Source organism: Dromiciops gliroides, chromosome 4 (assembly GCF_019393635.1).
Source record: "Dromiciops gliroides isolate mDroGli1 chromosome 4, mDroGli1.pri, whole genome shotgun sequence".
Classification (NCBI taxonomy): Eukaryota; Metazoa; Chordata; class Mammalia; order Microbiotheria; family Microbiotheriidae; genus Dromiciops; species Dromiciops gliroides.
In genome coordinates, this window is record NC_057864.1 from 256,807,698 (window position 1) to 256,823,598 (window position 15,901).

Here is a 15,901-nt window from a genome sequence, read left to right on the forward strand (position 1 = left end):
TCTCTAGGGAAAATACCAGTTCTGGAAAAGTGCCACTGTTAGCACAGGATGCCCTGAAAAGTCAAGCTTTTGCTAAGTTCTGGGTACATCTCCATTACTCAAAGAGCCAGAGGTCTGAAATTCACTTTGTCAGGGCCACTGCCAGTTACATCCGGCACTTCAAGGGGATGTTGGGTGCTGCACGTGACCAGGAACTACAGTAGAAAACTTAATGAAAAACATTAAACTTGTGGCTGAATGGGTTTTTCTGTCATTTTTACAGCAAGGTTGGGGGTCCAGCACATGTCAAAAAAAAAAAACAAACAGGTAGAAGCTTCTGGTTTCTCATGGAAACAGGCATACTGATTGGTGAAAATCATGAAGTTTATAATAGTATTTGAGAAACATAAGGTCTTGTTTGGGTTCAGAAAAAGGGAATTTAGCATTAATGGGAAGTTTATTGCACTAAGCATAATTGGTGGGGAGATGGTTCTGCAAAGTGTTGATCTGAAACTCAGGTCTCATCTCTTTCATGTAGTTTGTAGAGAGGGGTTGGCTTACGTCCACTCATTTGGTGGTTGGTTCTCAAAAACTGATGAGTTTGGAATTGGTGAATTCACTTTTGTGTGTGTAAAGTGTCTTTATGTATGTACATTTCTGCCGTATGTGTTTCATAAAGGGAGAAAGATCAATTTAGATTCCAGTGTTCCTCATGCATTAAAAATTCCCATAGGGCAAGGGGAAAAGATAAGCAGCTTACTTGAAGCAGCATTAAAGCCTTTGAGGAGGACGGTCTGTAACATAACTACTGTTGGTTAGCAGATGAACCTCTTCTATGGTGTTTTCACAAGAAAATGTTAAATAAAATGCTAGAGTTGTCTACAATTGTGGGTGGGTGATTGTGAGTTTGTCTCACAGGGGGAACCACTAAGTTGGAAATTATATACAATGAGAATTTGTGCATAAGAATTATTTGTAAAGCATATGGTTAAAGACATCTTGGGCTATTTCAATACCTCTGGTATGTTCCAATAAGATCATTTGTGGTTTTGACAAAATATTTTAAAGGCAGCATTACAAAGAACCACTTCTAGGACTTTCCTTGCTGCTATGTGGTGGTTTGGGAGAGATAGTTTAAGCTGTCAAGCATTTTGGTAATTTGAAAAGTCATAATATAAACTTTTGGAATTTTTTTTTCCGCAATAAAATGAACCCCTTTGGAAGCAGTTCTTCAAAAAAAAAAAAAAAAACTTTATCTGAAAGATAGCAGAGGAAAGGCAGTGAGCTCTCAAACTCACAACAGGATCACTCCAAAAAACCTTAAAATAATGCCATAGGACAATTCCTGGAGCAGCAAAATCCACAGAAAAACGTGCTGAGATCATTTTCCAACCAAGAACAACTTGGAAGGTCTGAAGGAGGGAGCTGCTGTTCTGAGACAGGAGTGGAGCCCAACCCCCACAGTCATGCTGACACAGATCCAGTCCTAGGAAGGCCTCACCAGAGAAAGAGACCCCCAGAGCCTCTGAATCACTGTCTGGTGAGAGGGCTGAGCCCTTGTCAGGGGGGAGATTAGAGGGGTCTCTGCTGGTGCTGAGGCAGAACTTGGGTTTTTCACCCCTGCTGGGAACCAGGAGGTAGGCTTGAGGAGCAGTGGCCCAGGTAGGGGAAGGGCACAGGCTCATCAGAGCTGACGACCACAGCACACAAAGCTGGTTGATTAGAAAGTTGGTCTGGGGTCATCTATGGATCAGGGAACAGGCCAGGCCTGTTCCTCCTTAAATCATACCACCTGAGATCCCCTGAAGCTTGGAACAGTACAGCCTGGAAACAGTGCCCCACTTCAAGGAGCTAAAAGTCAAGTAGAAGAAAGGCAAGATGAGCAGAGAAAGATGAGGACCACAGAAAATTTCTTTAGAGACAAGGAAGATCGACGTGCAACCTCAGAGGAGGATGGCAATGTCAGGGCCCCTATATCTAAAGCTTCCAAGAAAACTATGAATTGGTCTCAGGCCATAAAGGTGCTCAAAAAGGACTTTGAAGTTAAAGTTAGAGAGGTAGAGGAAAAAATGGAAAGAGAAATGAGGGTGATGCAGGAAAGACATGAGAAAAAAGTCAACAGCTTGAAAAGTCAAATGGAAAAAGAGATACAAAAGCTCTCTGATGAAAATAATTGCCTAAGAATTAGGATTGAACAAATGGAAGCTAGTGACTTTATGAGAAACCAAGACACAATAAAGCAAATCCAAGTGAATAAAAAAAAAAACAGAGGGCAATGTGAAATATCTTCTTGGAAAAACTGCTGACCTGGAAAATAGATCAGGAGAGATCATTTGAAAATTATTGGACTACCTGAAAACCATGATCAAGGAAAGAGCTTAGGCATCATCTTCCAAGAAATTGTCAAGGAAAATTGCCCTGATATTCTAGAATCAGAAAGTAAAATAGTAATTGAAAGAATCCATCAATCACCTCCTGAAAGAGATCCCAAAAGGAAAACTCCCAGGAATAATATAGCCAAATTCCAGAGCTCCCAGGTCAAGGAGAAAATATTGCAATCTGCCAAAAAGAAAGAATTCTGTGGAGCCCCAGACAGGATAGCACAAGATCTAGCAGCTTCTACATTAAAGGATTCAGAGGGCATGAAATATGATATTCCAGAGGGCAAAGGAATTGTGATTACAACTAAGAATCATGTATCCAGTAAAACTGATTATAATCTTTCAGAGGAAAAATGGGACTTCAATGAAAAAGAGGACTTTTAGGTATTCATGATGAAAAGACCTGAACTGAATGGATAATTTGACTTTCAAATACAAGACCCTAAAGAACCATAAAAAGTTGGAATTAGGTGACATGCCTGGGGTCATGAAGTGGGTGGGTGTCTTGTGTCTGAGGCCAGATTGAGACTGGGGTCCTCCTGGGTCCAGGGTGGATGCTTTATCCACTGTGTCACTTAGCTGCCCCATGATGACATCTTTATGGTAAAATTGAGGGGTGAGAGGAATGCATTGGGGGAGGAGGAAGGGGAAAGGTAGCATGGGGTGAAATCCCACATGAAAGAAACAGGAAAGGGTTTATGGAGTAGGTGAAGAGATGAGAGGAACAGGGCAGTAAATGAACTTTACACTCATTAGAATAGGCTCAAAGACCTTAATCTCATCAGAGTTGGCTCATGGAGAGATGAACACATGCACCCAATTGGTTGGAGTAATCTATTTAAGATGAGCAGTAAATGAGCCCAACACTCATCAGAATTGGCTCAAAGACCTCAATCTCATCAGAATTGGCTCAAGGAGGGAATAACATACACACTCGATTGGGTGGAGTAATCTATCTAACTCTGCAGGAAAATAGGAGGAGAAGGGGATAAAGAGGGAGAGGCAAAAGAAGGGAGGGCAGATTGAGGAAGGGGGCAGTCAGAAGCAAATCCCTTTTGAGAAGAGTTAGGGTAAAAAAAGATAGAAAATAGAGTAAATATCATGGGGAAGGGAATAGGATGGATGGAAAGTTAACAATAGTCATTGTGAAAAAGAGAAAAAGGAGAAAAAAATTGTACAAAAAATATTTATAGCAATTCTTTGTGGTGGCTAAGAATTGGAAATCAAAGGAATGTCCATCAATTGGGGAATGACTGAAGAAGCTGTGGTATATGATTGTAATGGAGTGTTGTGCTATGAGAATTGACAGGCAGGATGATTTTGGAGAAACCTGGAGAGACTCATATGAACTGATGTATAGTGAAGTGAGCAAAACTGGGAGGACACTGTGCACAGTGACAGCAGTAGTGTTCTATAAACAATTGTGAATGACTTGACTACTCTCAGCAATGCAATGATCCAAAACAATCCCAAGGGACTAATGATGAAGCATGCTATCCACTCCCAGAAAAAGAACTGATATTGACTGAACAGAACAAAAAAAATTTTAAAAAAAAGAGTGTATGTGGATTGTACATATATAACCTATGTCAGATTGGTTGTTGTCTTGTGGAGGGGGGAGGAAAGGGAGGGAGGAAGAAAAATTTGGAACTCTAAATCTTATGAAAATGAATGTTGAAAACTACCTTTACATGGAACTGGAAAAAAAATAATAAAAATAAATGGAAAATTGGAAAAAAAACTTAATTTAAACTGGTCAAAGAAGGGGAGAATACACATACAGATACAGTTACAGAAATCAATTTAAGTCACTAGGGAAACAAGGGAAAGGGGAGAAGAAAAAAAGGAGGAATAAAGGAGAGAGCAGATTAAAGGAGGAACCTGTCAAGCAAAACTAACTTCAGAGGGTGGATTTCAAAGAGACAAGGGCTTAAAAGAAAGGATAAGAACCAATAGCTATTGGGCTCTGGGTGAGGGGAAAAGAAGGACAGGGGAACAGAAGCAGATTAAATCACTGGTGCTAAGCTCACACCTCTCGCTATTCTTAAAAAAAAAAAAAAGAGGGCAGGAAATAAGTATGGAGAATAAAATGGAGGGAAATATACAATTAAAAATCATGAATGTGAATAGGATGGATTCACTCACAAAAAGGAAAAGGATAGCAGAATGGATTAGAAAGCAGCATCTAACAATATGCTGTTTATAAGAAACACACCTGAAACAGAAAGATGTACACAAAGTTAAAATTAGAGGTCAGAGTAATATCTATTATACTTCAACTGAAGTAAAAAAAGCAAGGGTAGCAATCATGATCTCAAACAAAGCAATAGAAAAAATAGATTTAATTGAAATAAAGAAAAAACATTTTGCTCAAAAGTACCATAGACAATGAATTTATATCAATATTAAACATATATACACTAAATGGCATATAATCTAAATATTTAAAGGAAAAGCTAAATGAGTTAGAGAAATAGATAATAAAATAGAATGGTGGGGGTCCTCAATCTACTCCTTTCACATCTGAGCATTTTAATCTATAAAAGTCCAGATCAGGGGCAGCTAGGTGGTACAGTGCATAGAGCACCGACCCTAGATTTAGGAGGACCTGAATTCAAATCTGGCCTCAGACACTTGACACTTACTAGCTGTGTGACCCAGGGCAAGTCACTTAACCCCAATTGCCTTAAACATCCAGGGCCATCTCCAGTTGCCCTGATAATATACTTTGCCACTGGACCCAGATGGCTCTGGAGGAATGAGGCTTGCACAGCCCTTCCTCACTTAAATCCAATTCAATACCTCATGTCATGACCCAGATACCATGGTCCTCTTTGAAAATAAAGCACAAACAACATTCTAATCAGAATCTAGCTCTGTGTGTGTGTGTGTGTGTGTGTGTGTGTGTGTGTGTGTGTGTGTGTATAAAAACACTTAAGAGAAAAGACTATATTTGGACTCTTCTCAGAGCCCCAAAGGCAGAGTCTGGTTTCAGGCCAACAGCTTTGTGGCCCCAAACCTCCCAGCAGGGGGCTGCTCAGCACACACGAGGCTTCGAACAGAGGCTCCTGGGCCTTAGGCCCTAGCAAGGCCTGAAGAATGGCCTGGGTTTTGTGGGAGTCAGGCTGGGCTGGGAGTTCACCTTGAGGTGCCCAAGGTGATCCCCACATGACTCAGAGCTCAAGCTCTGACTTGAGTTTTGTTTTGAAAAGTTATGTTTACACAAGCACTGTTTAGTGGGAAATGGGGACATTCTTACTCCAACATAGGGTTGGGGCCTAAGGCCACAATCTGATTGGTGAGTAAACAGAGCAATCTGATTGGTCAAACCCCAAGACAGGTTTTCTTTCTTAAAGAGTTATGTATGGTAACACAATATTATTCTGAGGCAGGGATAACACTCTTTCCCAGAATAGGCTAAGGCCTGGTATCGTAGTTTGTAAAATCTGACTGGTTAACTGGTACCACCTGATGGGTTCTTAGGCTGTTACTGTTATTCTGCATAAATAGCAACTGTAATAACTGAAATGTAAATGAGGGGTATCAAAAGACCTTAATGTGATTGGTCAGAGGGGACCCGTTGAGGGGTATAGAGGTGAGGGACCTCACTTCAGTGCACTCTCCAGAACATTCAGAAGAGTGCCCATCTTCACAAAGATGCATAAAGCCTTCACTCACCAACTGCTGCCTGCTTGGGATTTTTGAACAGCGACCTGCTAGCAACACTAGGGCTGCCCACACTTGAGCTTCTGACACTCAAGCTGACAACACTAGAGCTGAGCAACACGAAGAGTGGTTAGCTGTGTTTCTAACACACTCATACATAACAGCTAACATTTATAGAACCCCTACCACAACCCCTACCCCTAGGCACAAATACTTTTAAATTTATCTGATCCTCACAACATCAGGAAATACATGCTATTATCCCCATTTTAGAGAAAAGGAAACTAAGGCAGAGGTTAAGTGATTTAGCCAGGCTCACCACACTAGTGTCTGAAACCACATGTGAATCCAGGTGTTCCTGAGTCTAGTGCTCTATTCACTGTATCACCTAGCTGCCCCTAAATATGTATATATGTATATGCATGTGTGTATTTTCATGTTTGCAATCACTATTTCAGTCTGAAGTGAAAGAAATCATTCAAATTATTTTGCTCTGTAGTCACAAACAGCTAATGTGGGCTCAATTCCCTAGTACATCATATCTTGTTTTAACTAAGAATCTCTTTTATCTTTAATAATTGCTTAACTAGCTTTTGGAAGTGAGAACTGTTTCCACACGTGTACTTCTGCTTGGGGTACTTGTAGATAACAGAAACTACTGAAGAATCTAGAAGCTGGAAAAGATCATGAAACAAAAGACTGTTGTAGTTATTTCCACATACCATAATTCTAAGCATATGAATGATATATGTCTAACATACAAGCAAAATGTCACTAAAGCAGTAATTAGCTACCAAGCTGGGGAAAGAACTGCTATCCCGATTTACAAAACAAAATGTGTGTTGTAACTGTTACAGTTACTAGGCTGTAACCTCCCTGGAGTAGACTTGGGATTTTATAACATTATCATCCCATCCCCCATCCCCACCCCATCTAACTCAGAATCTAACACAATAAATACCCAACAAATATTTGTTGAATGAACAGAAAAGCAAATTCATCTCCAAAGTGAACCATTTACAAAAATATTAAGTATGTTTTTCCATTGAGAAGAAGAAACGATCTTGATATACACAAAACACTGTACTAGGTATTTATAAAAATACTAAATACAATTAATGTAGAAACCAGAAGCAATATAAAACCACAACTCTCTTCTTTTACCATTCATATTACTCTCCTTTATTTTACATCTCCCACAGCACCTAGCAAAGCATACAATGAATGATGAATACGTGAATGAATGCAGTGTTTACTTTCTTGTGAACTCACATATCACTACTATGTAGCCTATGGAGAAAAAGTTTCAAATTTGAGCTATAAAGTAACACATCAACTTTATTGCAACCTGTGTCAACACTATCACATTTTCACCCCTAACCCCTGAAGCACATCACAAATAAGCTCATTTTATTAACTCAAACCAACTCCTAATTTTAAAGAATTGAGTCTGAATCAAACAATACAAAGTTGAAAAGTAAAATAATGATTAAAATAATAAATTATAGCATAGAAAGAGAACTGGACTGGAGTCATGACACCTCAGTGACCTTGCCACTAACTGGCTATGTGATCTCAGGCAAGATGTTTCCCACTTTGGACCTTAGTAAGACACCATCTCTCAGTAATGGACCAACTCCTTCTGAAGATATAATTCTATATAGTCAGCCACTATCAAAAAATGGCAATGTTTCACAATTAAAATGATCAAAACTGCTTATTATTTCAACTGTTAAAAAAAGAATCCAAACAAGAAATAAGTTTAAAAGATACTGATTTTTAAATGAAGAGATTTCATTCAAACGCCAATCAGTGCTATCAAATTAACATCAGTGTGTAGAGGCTTGTTCACATGTCCTAAAAGCAGGACCTAAAATAACAAAGGCTATGAATAATTTTAAAAGATGCCCTTGGGGGGGGGGAGCAACTAAGTGGCACAGTGGATAAAGCACCGGCCCTGGATTCAGAAGTACTTGAGTTCAAAGCCGGCCTCAGACACTTGACACTTACTAGCTGTGTGACCGACCCTAGGCAAATCACTTAACCCCCATAGCCCTGCAAAAAAAAGATGCCCTTCACACTGTAGTTCACTCCACACTCCACCAAAGTCAAATTTCTTAATGACAAGAGACAAGCAGGTAAAGGAGATTTTAAAGAAACTCTTGCTGTGTGTAAACATTCTTGGCAGGGATAGATATTTCCATTTCAAAACCAGATATAAAGATTATCTTCATGCTTTGCTTGCTTTTTCTTCCTCTCCCAACATTTCCCAAAGTGGTTCCTTAATGTGTTCTGGTAACCGTTCTAATCGGGTCTGCAAAGAAAACAAAGCTCATTTTCATCAAGTAAATGGACCACAAGATACGACTTTTAACGGAGAGCTTCTGGCTACAAATGTGGCTTCTAAGTTGGCTCTACACGTTTCCCCTTCGTTTTGGCTCCTCTGACTTTCCACAGAAGGTATGGAGCAAGACTATGGAAAAAAGTATGCCCTCCCCCATCCACATCCCTCCTGTCCACCAATCACTTCTTTAAGAAAGGGAGAGTTAAGAGGTTTGGGGTGGCAGTGGCAGGATTATGTTCTACTGCTCTTTATGGTATTGGGCAGGGATTGGGATAAAAATTTAGTATTTAAGGTATCTTCTGCCCCCACTTCTCCAACCCCCTGCCCCACCACTCCTACTGACTTGGCAAAGCACAAATAAGACTCCAATATGTCAGTGCTCCAATTTACAATTTTCTCTCAGACAAAGGAAAAATATCTGAATGATACCTTTGTTACTTCCATGGCAACGCCTTCAGGTAGGTTTCGTTGGATATATTCTAAATAGACATCTGCTGTACTCCCAGTTAAATGTTGTAACTAAGAGGAAAACAAAATCAGTCTATAATCTATTAGAGCATCATGCTACACAATGAATTAATTCACAGACACTTTCAATTGTAGAACGTCTAAGGAATCTTAGAAATAATCTCCAACTTTCTCATTTTGCAAAAAGAGGAAAATGAGGCCCCAAAAAGGGGAAATGACTTGCTTTAGGTCACACAACTAGTTAATGGCAGAGTCTAAACTAAAAATCAGGTCTCACACTACATAAATCTTATGGGGGGGGGGGGGAATTCACCAATGGAATTGTTTCAAATTGTTTTGTATTTCCCTATTAGATTGTAAACTCAAATAGGGGCTTATTTAATCTATGTATAACACACAATGCCTAACATAAAGTGGGTGTGCTGCTAAATGTGAAAGACACAAAATCCAAAAAGATTGAGTAAAAGTCCCAATCTTAATAGTTATGGGATTACATTGAATTTATTGAAAGTGCCAAAATATCAGATTAAATAATGTGTCTTCAGACCCACTGGTTCCCACCACCTGGTATGTCATAGATTTATAGGAAGCATTCACCACACGGATAGATTTAATGTAAAAAAAGTTTTGTAGAAGTTTTGAAGGAAACATAAGAGCTATTAAAATGCTACTATGTAATTTGCAACATGACTGACCATCAAAATTATTATTTCTTGGACAAGACAGACAAATTTCTAAATAAGAGTTAAAAGTGTAATCAATCCAATATGTCATTCCTGCATACAAAGCACACGTGACAATAAAAAAGACATAATATGCCATCACACAAAATGTGAGACCTTTCAAATAAATATTATCTGGATTTCCTGTCTGAAATCAACTGACCTCTAAACATCTGTAATATGTCCTCATTTCATACTGAACTCTGTGCTTCTTGAAAATATGTACTGATTTGAGAAGAGTAAAACGTTCTATTTTCCTTGGAGGTTCATGTCTAAAAAGAAATAAGCCAAATAAAGCACTTAAGACAAGTGATATTAAATCCTAAGTTATCTTCAATACATGGTGCGTAGCTTTGTTTAGTCTAGCTCATACTCAATTTCTGAGGTTGGTTGTAACTTTGCAGTCTTCTATTTGTCAAGCCTGCTATCTGCAACTACAACTGCCATGTCAGTGTGCATGCCCAAATAATGCAATATAGAACAATGGAACATTTTCCCATGAAATCAAGCATATATCTCATTCATAATTCACATTCATAAGTGTTAGTATTCAACCTTTTTAAAGAATTAGTATGGCACAGCCTTATTGTCTGGATCCATGAAACATGTAGGGCCAAATCAGTGTGTCAGATAACAGCATTTGGCTCTAAAAGAGTTTGCAAATTTTACAAAAGATAGAAATTACTGTAAGTCTAAATACACTGTTCACTTTTAAATGCTGTATAAATGAAAAGAGAGCCCATCTCAGAAAGAGGAAGACCTGAGTTCTAGTACCACCTCTGACACATACTGGTGGTGTGATCCTGAGCAAGTCACTTAATCTCTCAAGGCTCTAAGAAATTCTTTAAGATTATAAATTACAGAAAAGGTGTTGAACTGCATTGATAGAGGGCATTTCCTCATCAGGGAGTTCCCTACACCAAAGTAATCACAGGTCCAAGCTTTAACCCCTATAAAATGGGTTATGAAATATACAGGTTGTTACTCTTCTTGGCTAGGCAACACTTGCCAAACACCCCCCAAAGGCCTAATTTAATACCAAAGGAAGCAGGTAAAGACACAAAACTGTTCTATTTAACCCCTCCCTAATGCCAAAAAAGCCACAGAAAGTTACCGTTATAAAAACTTAATTAGCCTATAGCTGATGCTTAGTGGGTAAGAGAGTTCACCACGCCAATTGCGGATGATAATCCTAAACCCCACTCTAAGTTATTTAGAATGTCGGTCCCAATTAAAGTACACAATTCTGTAATGCCCTTCTACTGATCTAGAAAGTCCTTGTGATACTGCAAGACGGCATCAGTAGTGAAAAGATACTTACACCTTTTTAATGGAGATACCAAGTTCTTTAGCAGCAAGTACAGCAAAGTATTCATAACTATCCAATACCGCTTTATCATGGCCTTTTACTAAAACTGAGAGGCGCTTATATAATGTGTCTGGTTCATCAGAAATGGTGATCTAAAGTTAAATAACAAAGCAGGAAATAAGATAATCATGTCCTAATTCTTGATTACTTTTCTTTAATTGTTGAAATTAGCACACTGTTCTGGTTGTTTGTACAGCCCCAGATTTTATTAGCCAAAGGGAGAGAAATGACAGTGAGTTACTACATACTCTCAACCACCCTTATTTCACAAGACCATGTAGAATATTAAATGTCAGAGAATTTCAACACTACCCTAGCCAAACAAGATCTACACAAAGTTAACTCAAAAGAGGTTTTTTCATTAGGTATGATGCCATGCCATCAGAACATTTAAAAGTAGTCTGAGGGGGCAGCTAGGTGGCGCAGTGGATAGAGCACTGGCCCTGGAATCAGGAGGACCTGAGTTCAAATCCAGCCTCAGACACTTGACACTTACTAACTGTGTGACCCTGGGCAAGTCACTTAACCCCAGTTGCCTCACCAAAAATAAACAAACAAACAAATAAATAAATGTAGTCTGAAAGGGGGGCATCTAAGTGGCGCAGTGGAAAAAGCACTGGCCCTGGATTCAGAAGGACCTGAGTTCATATCTGGCCTCAGACACTTGACCCTGTGTGACCCTGGGCAAGTCAATTAACTAGCTGTGTGACCCTGGGCAAGTCAATTAACCCCCATTGCCCCACCCAAAAATAAAAAATAAAAAAGGTAGTCTGAAAGGAAAGAACTTACAAGGTAATCTATGAAATTTCTTTTCTTAACAGTTAAAGATGTAATAGCAAAGGAATGAAGAATTAATTAACTCTTTCTTAGCCTTTCTTCCAGTATATATAATCTAACCTTTGAACCCCAACCTATAATAGTTATTCATTTTTAGCTAAAGAGTTATGACATTATATATAATAGCTTCCATTCTGCCACTTTAATAATTCTGGGTCACCTCCCTGAGAAAAATCATTTTCCCAAGTGTTTATTTAGTGATACCTCATCTTAGTTCACTTCCAAAAGGTGATCTTTTTAGTCTCAGAAAGCAATTTACATAAAGTCAGCTCCCAATGATCAAAAACTGAGTTTCTGGAATTCTAGATACTGCCCAACCAAATCAGGGTTATCTGACACTGGTCTGTAGTTATGCTCCAGCTTGGGGAGAGGAGGCTGCTCCAGGGGAGGGAGGCAGGGATATTCTCTGTCATTTTCTCTACCAACAATCACCCCTTCACAGTTGTAAATGATCAATACTTAAGTTTTTTTTGTTTTGTTTTTGCAGGGCAATGGGGGTTAAGTGACTTGCCCAGGGTCACACAGCTAGTAAGTGTCAAGTGTCTGAGGCTGGATTTGAACTCAGGTCCTCCTGAATTCAAGGCCAGTACTTTATCCACTATGCCACCTAGCTGCCCAATCAATACTTAAATGATGCAGATTACCTTATTTAAATAAAAATAAAGACATTTTCAAAAGGAGTATATATACTTTCAAAGCAGAAAGAAAACTACTTCCCACAAAAATGACATGATTTACTGCTTATTATTCTGCCACGCTAAATAATAGTAAATAGTAACTTACTGTTCACTTTATACTAAATGAAGAATAGTAGAAATAGTAACCCTGAAAAGGCTATTATGTCACCGTGTGGTATGAAGCAAAAAGTGCTGAATTTGGGAGGACTGGATCCTCAGGTCTTAACTCTATCACTTCCTGATTCTATGATCTTGTACATGTTACAAGCTTCCTTAAGCCTTTGTCTCTTCATCTTCTCTCAAGTGGCACTAATAACACCTTTCTGACTTAAAGGATTGCCTGATATAAATGTGAGCTATTCAATTAAGCTACTTTTTCCAAACTTAAATGGCACCCTTCTGCCCAGAATGACTAAATGAATATACAATATATCAGTGTGTTTCATAGAGTATTTTATTCCCTGCCACTTTGGGGTTTACCATTACCCTAAAAATGCCTTACCTCGAAAGATCTGGGCAAATGACCCAAGTGAAACATGAAGCAAATATATTTTTCTGTACTCTTCCTAAAATCAACATCAAAATAAACAGAGCACATGTGGAATACATACCTTAGGTTTGTCCACATCACTCCTGACATCCACATGCAAGCTTGAAAATTGTATCCACTTCAAGTGGGTGTTGCTAAATGTGAAAGACACAAAAATCAAGAAGACTGAATAATACAGTTATCCCTTCCACATCACAGAGATTAGGGGCACGGTGCCTGGAAAATCTGCATAAAGTTTTTTGGCCTTCCCTTCATGCCTGAGAAGAAGTCCAAATTATTATGGTATTAAAAGATAAAATATGTTGACATTATGCAAGATTATACATATATTTTATGCATTTCTGAGCGTCTACACTTTTTTTGTGTCGTCTGCTGGCCTTCAAACGTGTCATCTGCAGGTGCCACAAAACTACCCAGAAATTCCTATTTAATTTCTTATGCCAACCCACAATATATCAAAGCTGCAATGGGCAAAATCTCGATGTGGAAGGGATAACTGGACACCCAAATGGCTGCTTTGTTGTCCAGATCAGAATTACTGATTGTTATACTTACAGAAGAAAACCATCTCTCTTTTCTGTAATGTTCTTAGGATGAGAAAAGATGCCAGGACTCTAAGAAAAAATTTAAAAAACACTAGTTTAAGATTTAAACATTTTTAAAGTAATAAAGGCTACTTTTAAAAATAAGTAAGTAAAGTAAGATACTTTCCCATGGCTGCTGTAAAACAAGGCATGCAGAAACACAAACATTCCTTCATGGAAGTCATTCTCCTAGCTACAAAGAGCCAAAAATTGCAATTCTTTAACCTCTTAAACTCCACTCTTTTCCCTCCTACTTTTTACAGAAAGGCCAATGTAAAAAACGTATCCCGAATACCATGTAAGACTTTCAAGAAGATACCAATAGGGGGCAGCTAGGTGGCATAGTGGATAAAGCACTGACCCTGGATTCTGGAGTACCTGAGTTCAAATCCAGGCTCAGACACTTGACCCTTACTAGCTATGTGACCCTGGGCAAGTCACTTAACCCTCACTGCCATGGGCAAAAAAAAGTAAAGGGGTTTCAATATGAGCTGATGGAAGGAATCCACATTGATGAAATGGCTCTTGTAAATACTAAAGTGTTTTTGTCAGTGAATCAAACAAAAAACATCTATTAGGCATCCATTTGTGCCAGGCATTGTGCTAAAACACCCATGGTACAAAAAGAGGCAAAAGAGTCCTTGCCCTCAAGAAACTCACAATCTAATGGGGAAAAAAAGAAAATAATTAAAAGGAAATAACTAGAATTAAGAGGGGTTGGGAGAGGCTTCCTGTAATAAAATAAGATTTTAGTTGAAACTAAAAGAGAGTCGATAGGCAGAAATGAGAGAGCATTCCAAGCATAGAATCCAACCAGAAAATGCCTGGGGATGAGAGATGGGAATGTCTTGTTCACAGAATAGCCAGGAAGCCAGTGTACTCTGGATCAGAGTATTTGGCAGAGAGTAAAGTGTCCAGAAGACTGTGTGGGAGGTGGGGGCTGTTAGGTTATGAACTGCTTTGAACGCTAAATTGGGGGTTTGTATTTGATCCTGCAGACAACAGGGAGCCACTGGAGTTTTGTTGGGGGGGGGAGGGTGCGGGGGGAGGAGAGGGATGGCATGGTTGGGCCTGCATTTTAGGAAAATCAGTTTTGTGGCTGAATTGGATTTTGTGGTTGGATTGGAGGGAGGTGGGCAGATCAGCCTATTACGATAATCCAGGTGATAAGAGCCTGCGCTTAGGGCAGTGACAGCATCGGAGGAGAGAAGGTACATTCTAAATTCTAAAGCTGTGTATTCTAAGCTAAACGCCACGAAGACGCTCTAGACGATGTGTTCTCACATTCTAAGCTAGGAATCCCTTGTGGGGCTAACATTCTATGTTCTGAAGACACCCCCCACCCCCGGCTGGCATTCTAGACTCTTTCAAACGCTAAAGTTTTCTAACATTCTAGATTCTAAATCTCCTCTGCCATTCTCTGAGATGGATCAATAAGAGTTCTCGGAAAACTGCAAGGCCGGGATGCTTATGCCCATTTCACAGACCGAAAGGCCTTGCAGTTGGAGACTCAGGGACAGCCCACGATGCTCCAGGGCGTCTCTGGGGCAAAAGGAGCCGGGAGACCAAACCACGACCCCGACTGCCAATGCGCCGTGAAGACAGAAGCCGAAAGCACATGGATTCACAACTCCGAGCCACGATGGTCGCCCCAGTAAGCCGCCTCCCGGCCACCCAATCCCAGGGTTCCCTCCCCGGTCACCTGCCAGAGGCGTCGACACACAACCCCAAGGGCAGCCCGCGCAGCCATCTTGACTCCTGAGTCCTCCCAAACGTCACTTCCGGGATCCGGGTTGCGTTTTCCGTAATCATAGAGTTTTCCTCTAGCAGAAAGACGTGACCATTGAGATTCGAGCCTTTCCTATTGAAAGGATCATAGAGACGGGATTCCTGGTGTTTTTTTGTTTTGTTTTGGTTTTGGTTTTTTTGCGGGGCAATGGGGGCTAAGTGACTTGCCCAGGGTCACACAGCTGGTAAGTGTCAAGTGTCTGAGGCTGGATTTGAACCCAGGTACTCCTGAATCCAGGGCCGGTGCTTTATCCACTGCTTTATCCTAGCCTCCCCCTATTCCTGGTGTTTTTACGTAAGAGGGCGGGGGAGGTGAAAAATCCTCCCTCTGTTTAACCCCTTGAAATCACTAGGAGTTGGAAGACGCGAGTTCGAGTCTCCTCTTTGTGACCTTGGGAAAATAACTTCTCTCCCAAGGAGACTTTAATTCCTTCGAGGGGAGGAAGCAGGAAGTTGAGGACAGAAACCGCCATTCTCCTCTCCTCAGACCAAGCTAGCAGCTTGTTAGTCTAGTGGATGCAATCAGGTAGTAGCTA

At 39.9% G+C, this 15,901-nt stretch overlaps 1 protein-coding gene across 1 annotated transcript; it reads right to left on the reverse strand.

Moving 5' to 3' along the window:
* Window positions 1–7,181: 7,181 nt before the first annotated feature.
* Window positions 7,182–15,395, reverse strand: MRPS10 (mitochondrial ribosomal protein S10). The gene is made up of 7 exons (XM_043963811.1): window positions 15,280–15,395; window positions 13,549–13,607; window positions 13,055–13,127; window positions 10,882–11,021; window positions 9,724–9,832; window positions 8,800–8,889; window positions 7,182–8,340 (listed from the first exon to the last, which is right to left on the reverse strand). Exons 1-7 carry the CDS (start codon window positions 15,325–15,327, stop codon window positions 8,257–8,259), a joined length of 603 nt encoding a protein of 200 aa, XP_043819746.1. The 5' UTR covers window positions 15,328–15,395; the 3' UTR covers window positions 7,182–8,256.
* Window positions 15,396–15,901: the final 506 nt, after the last annotated feature.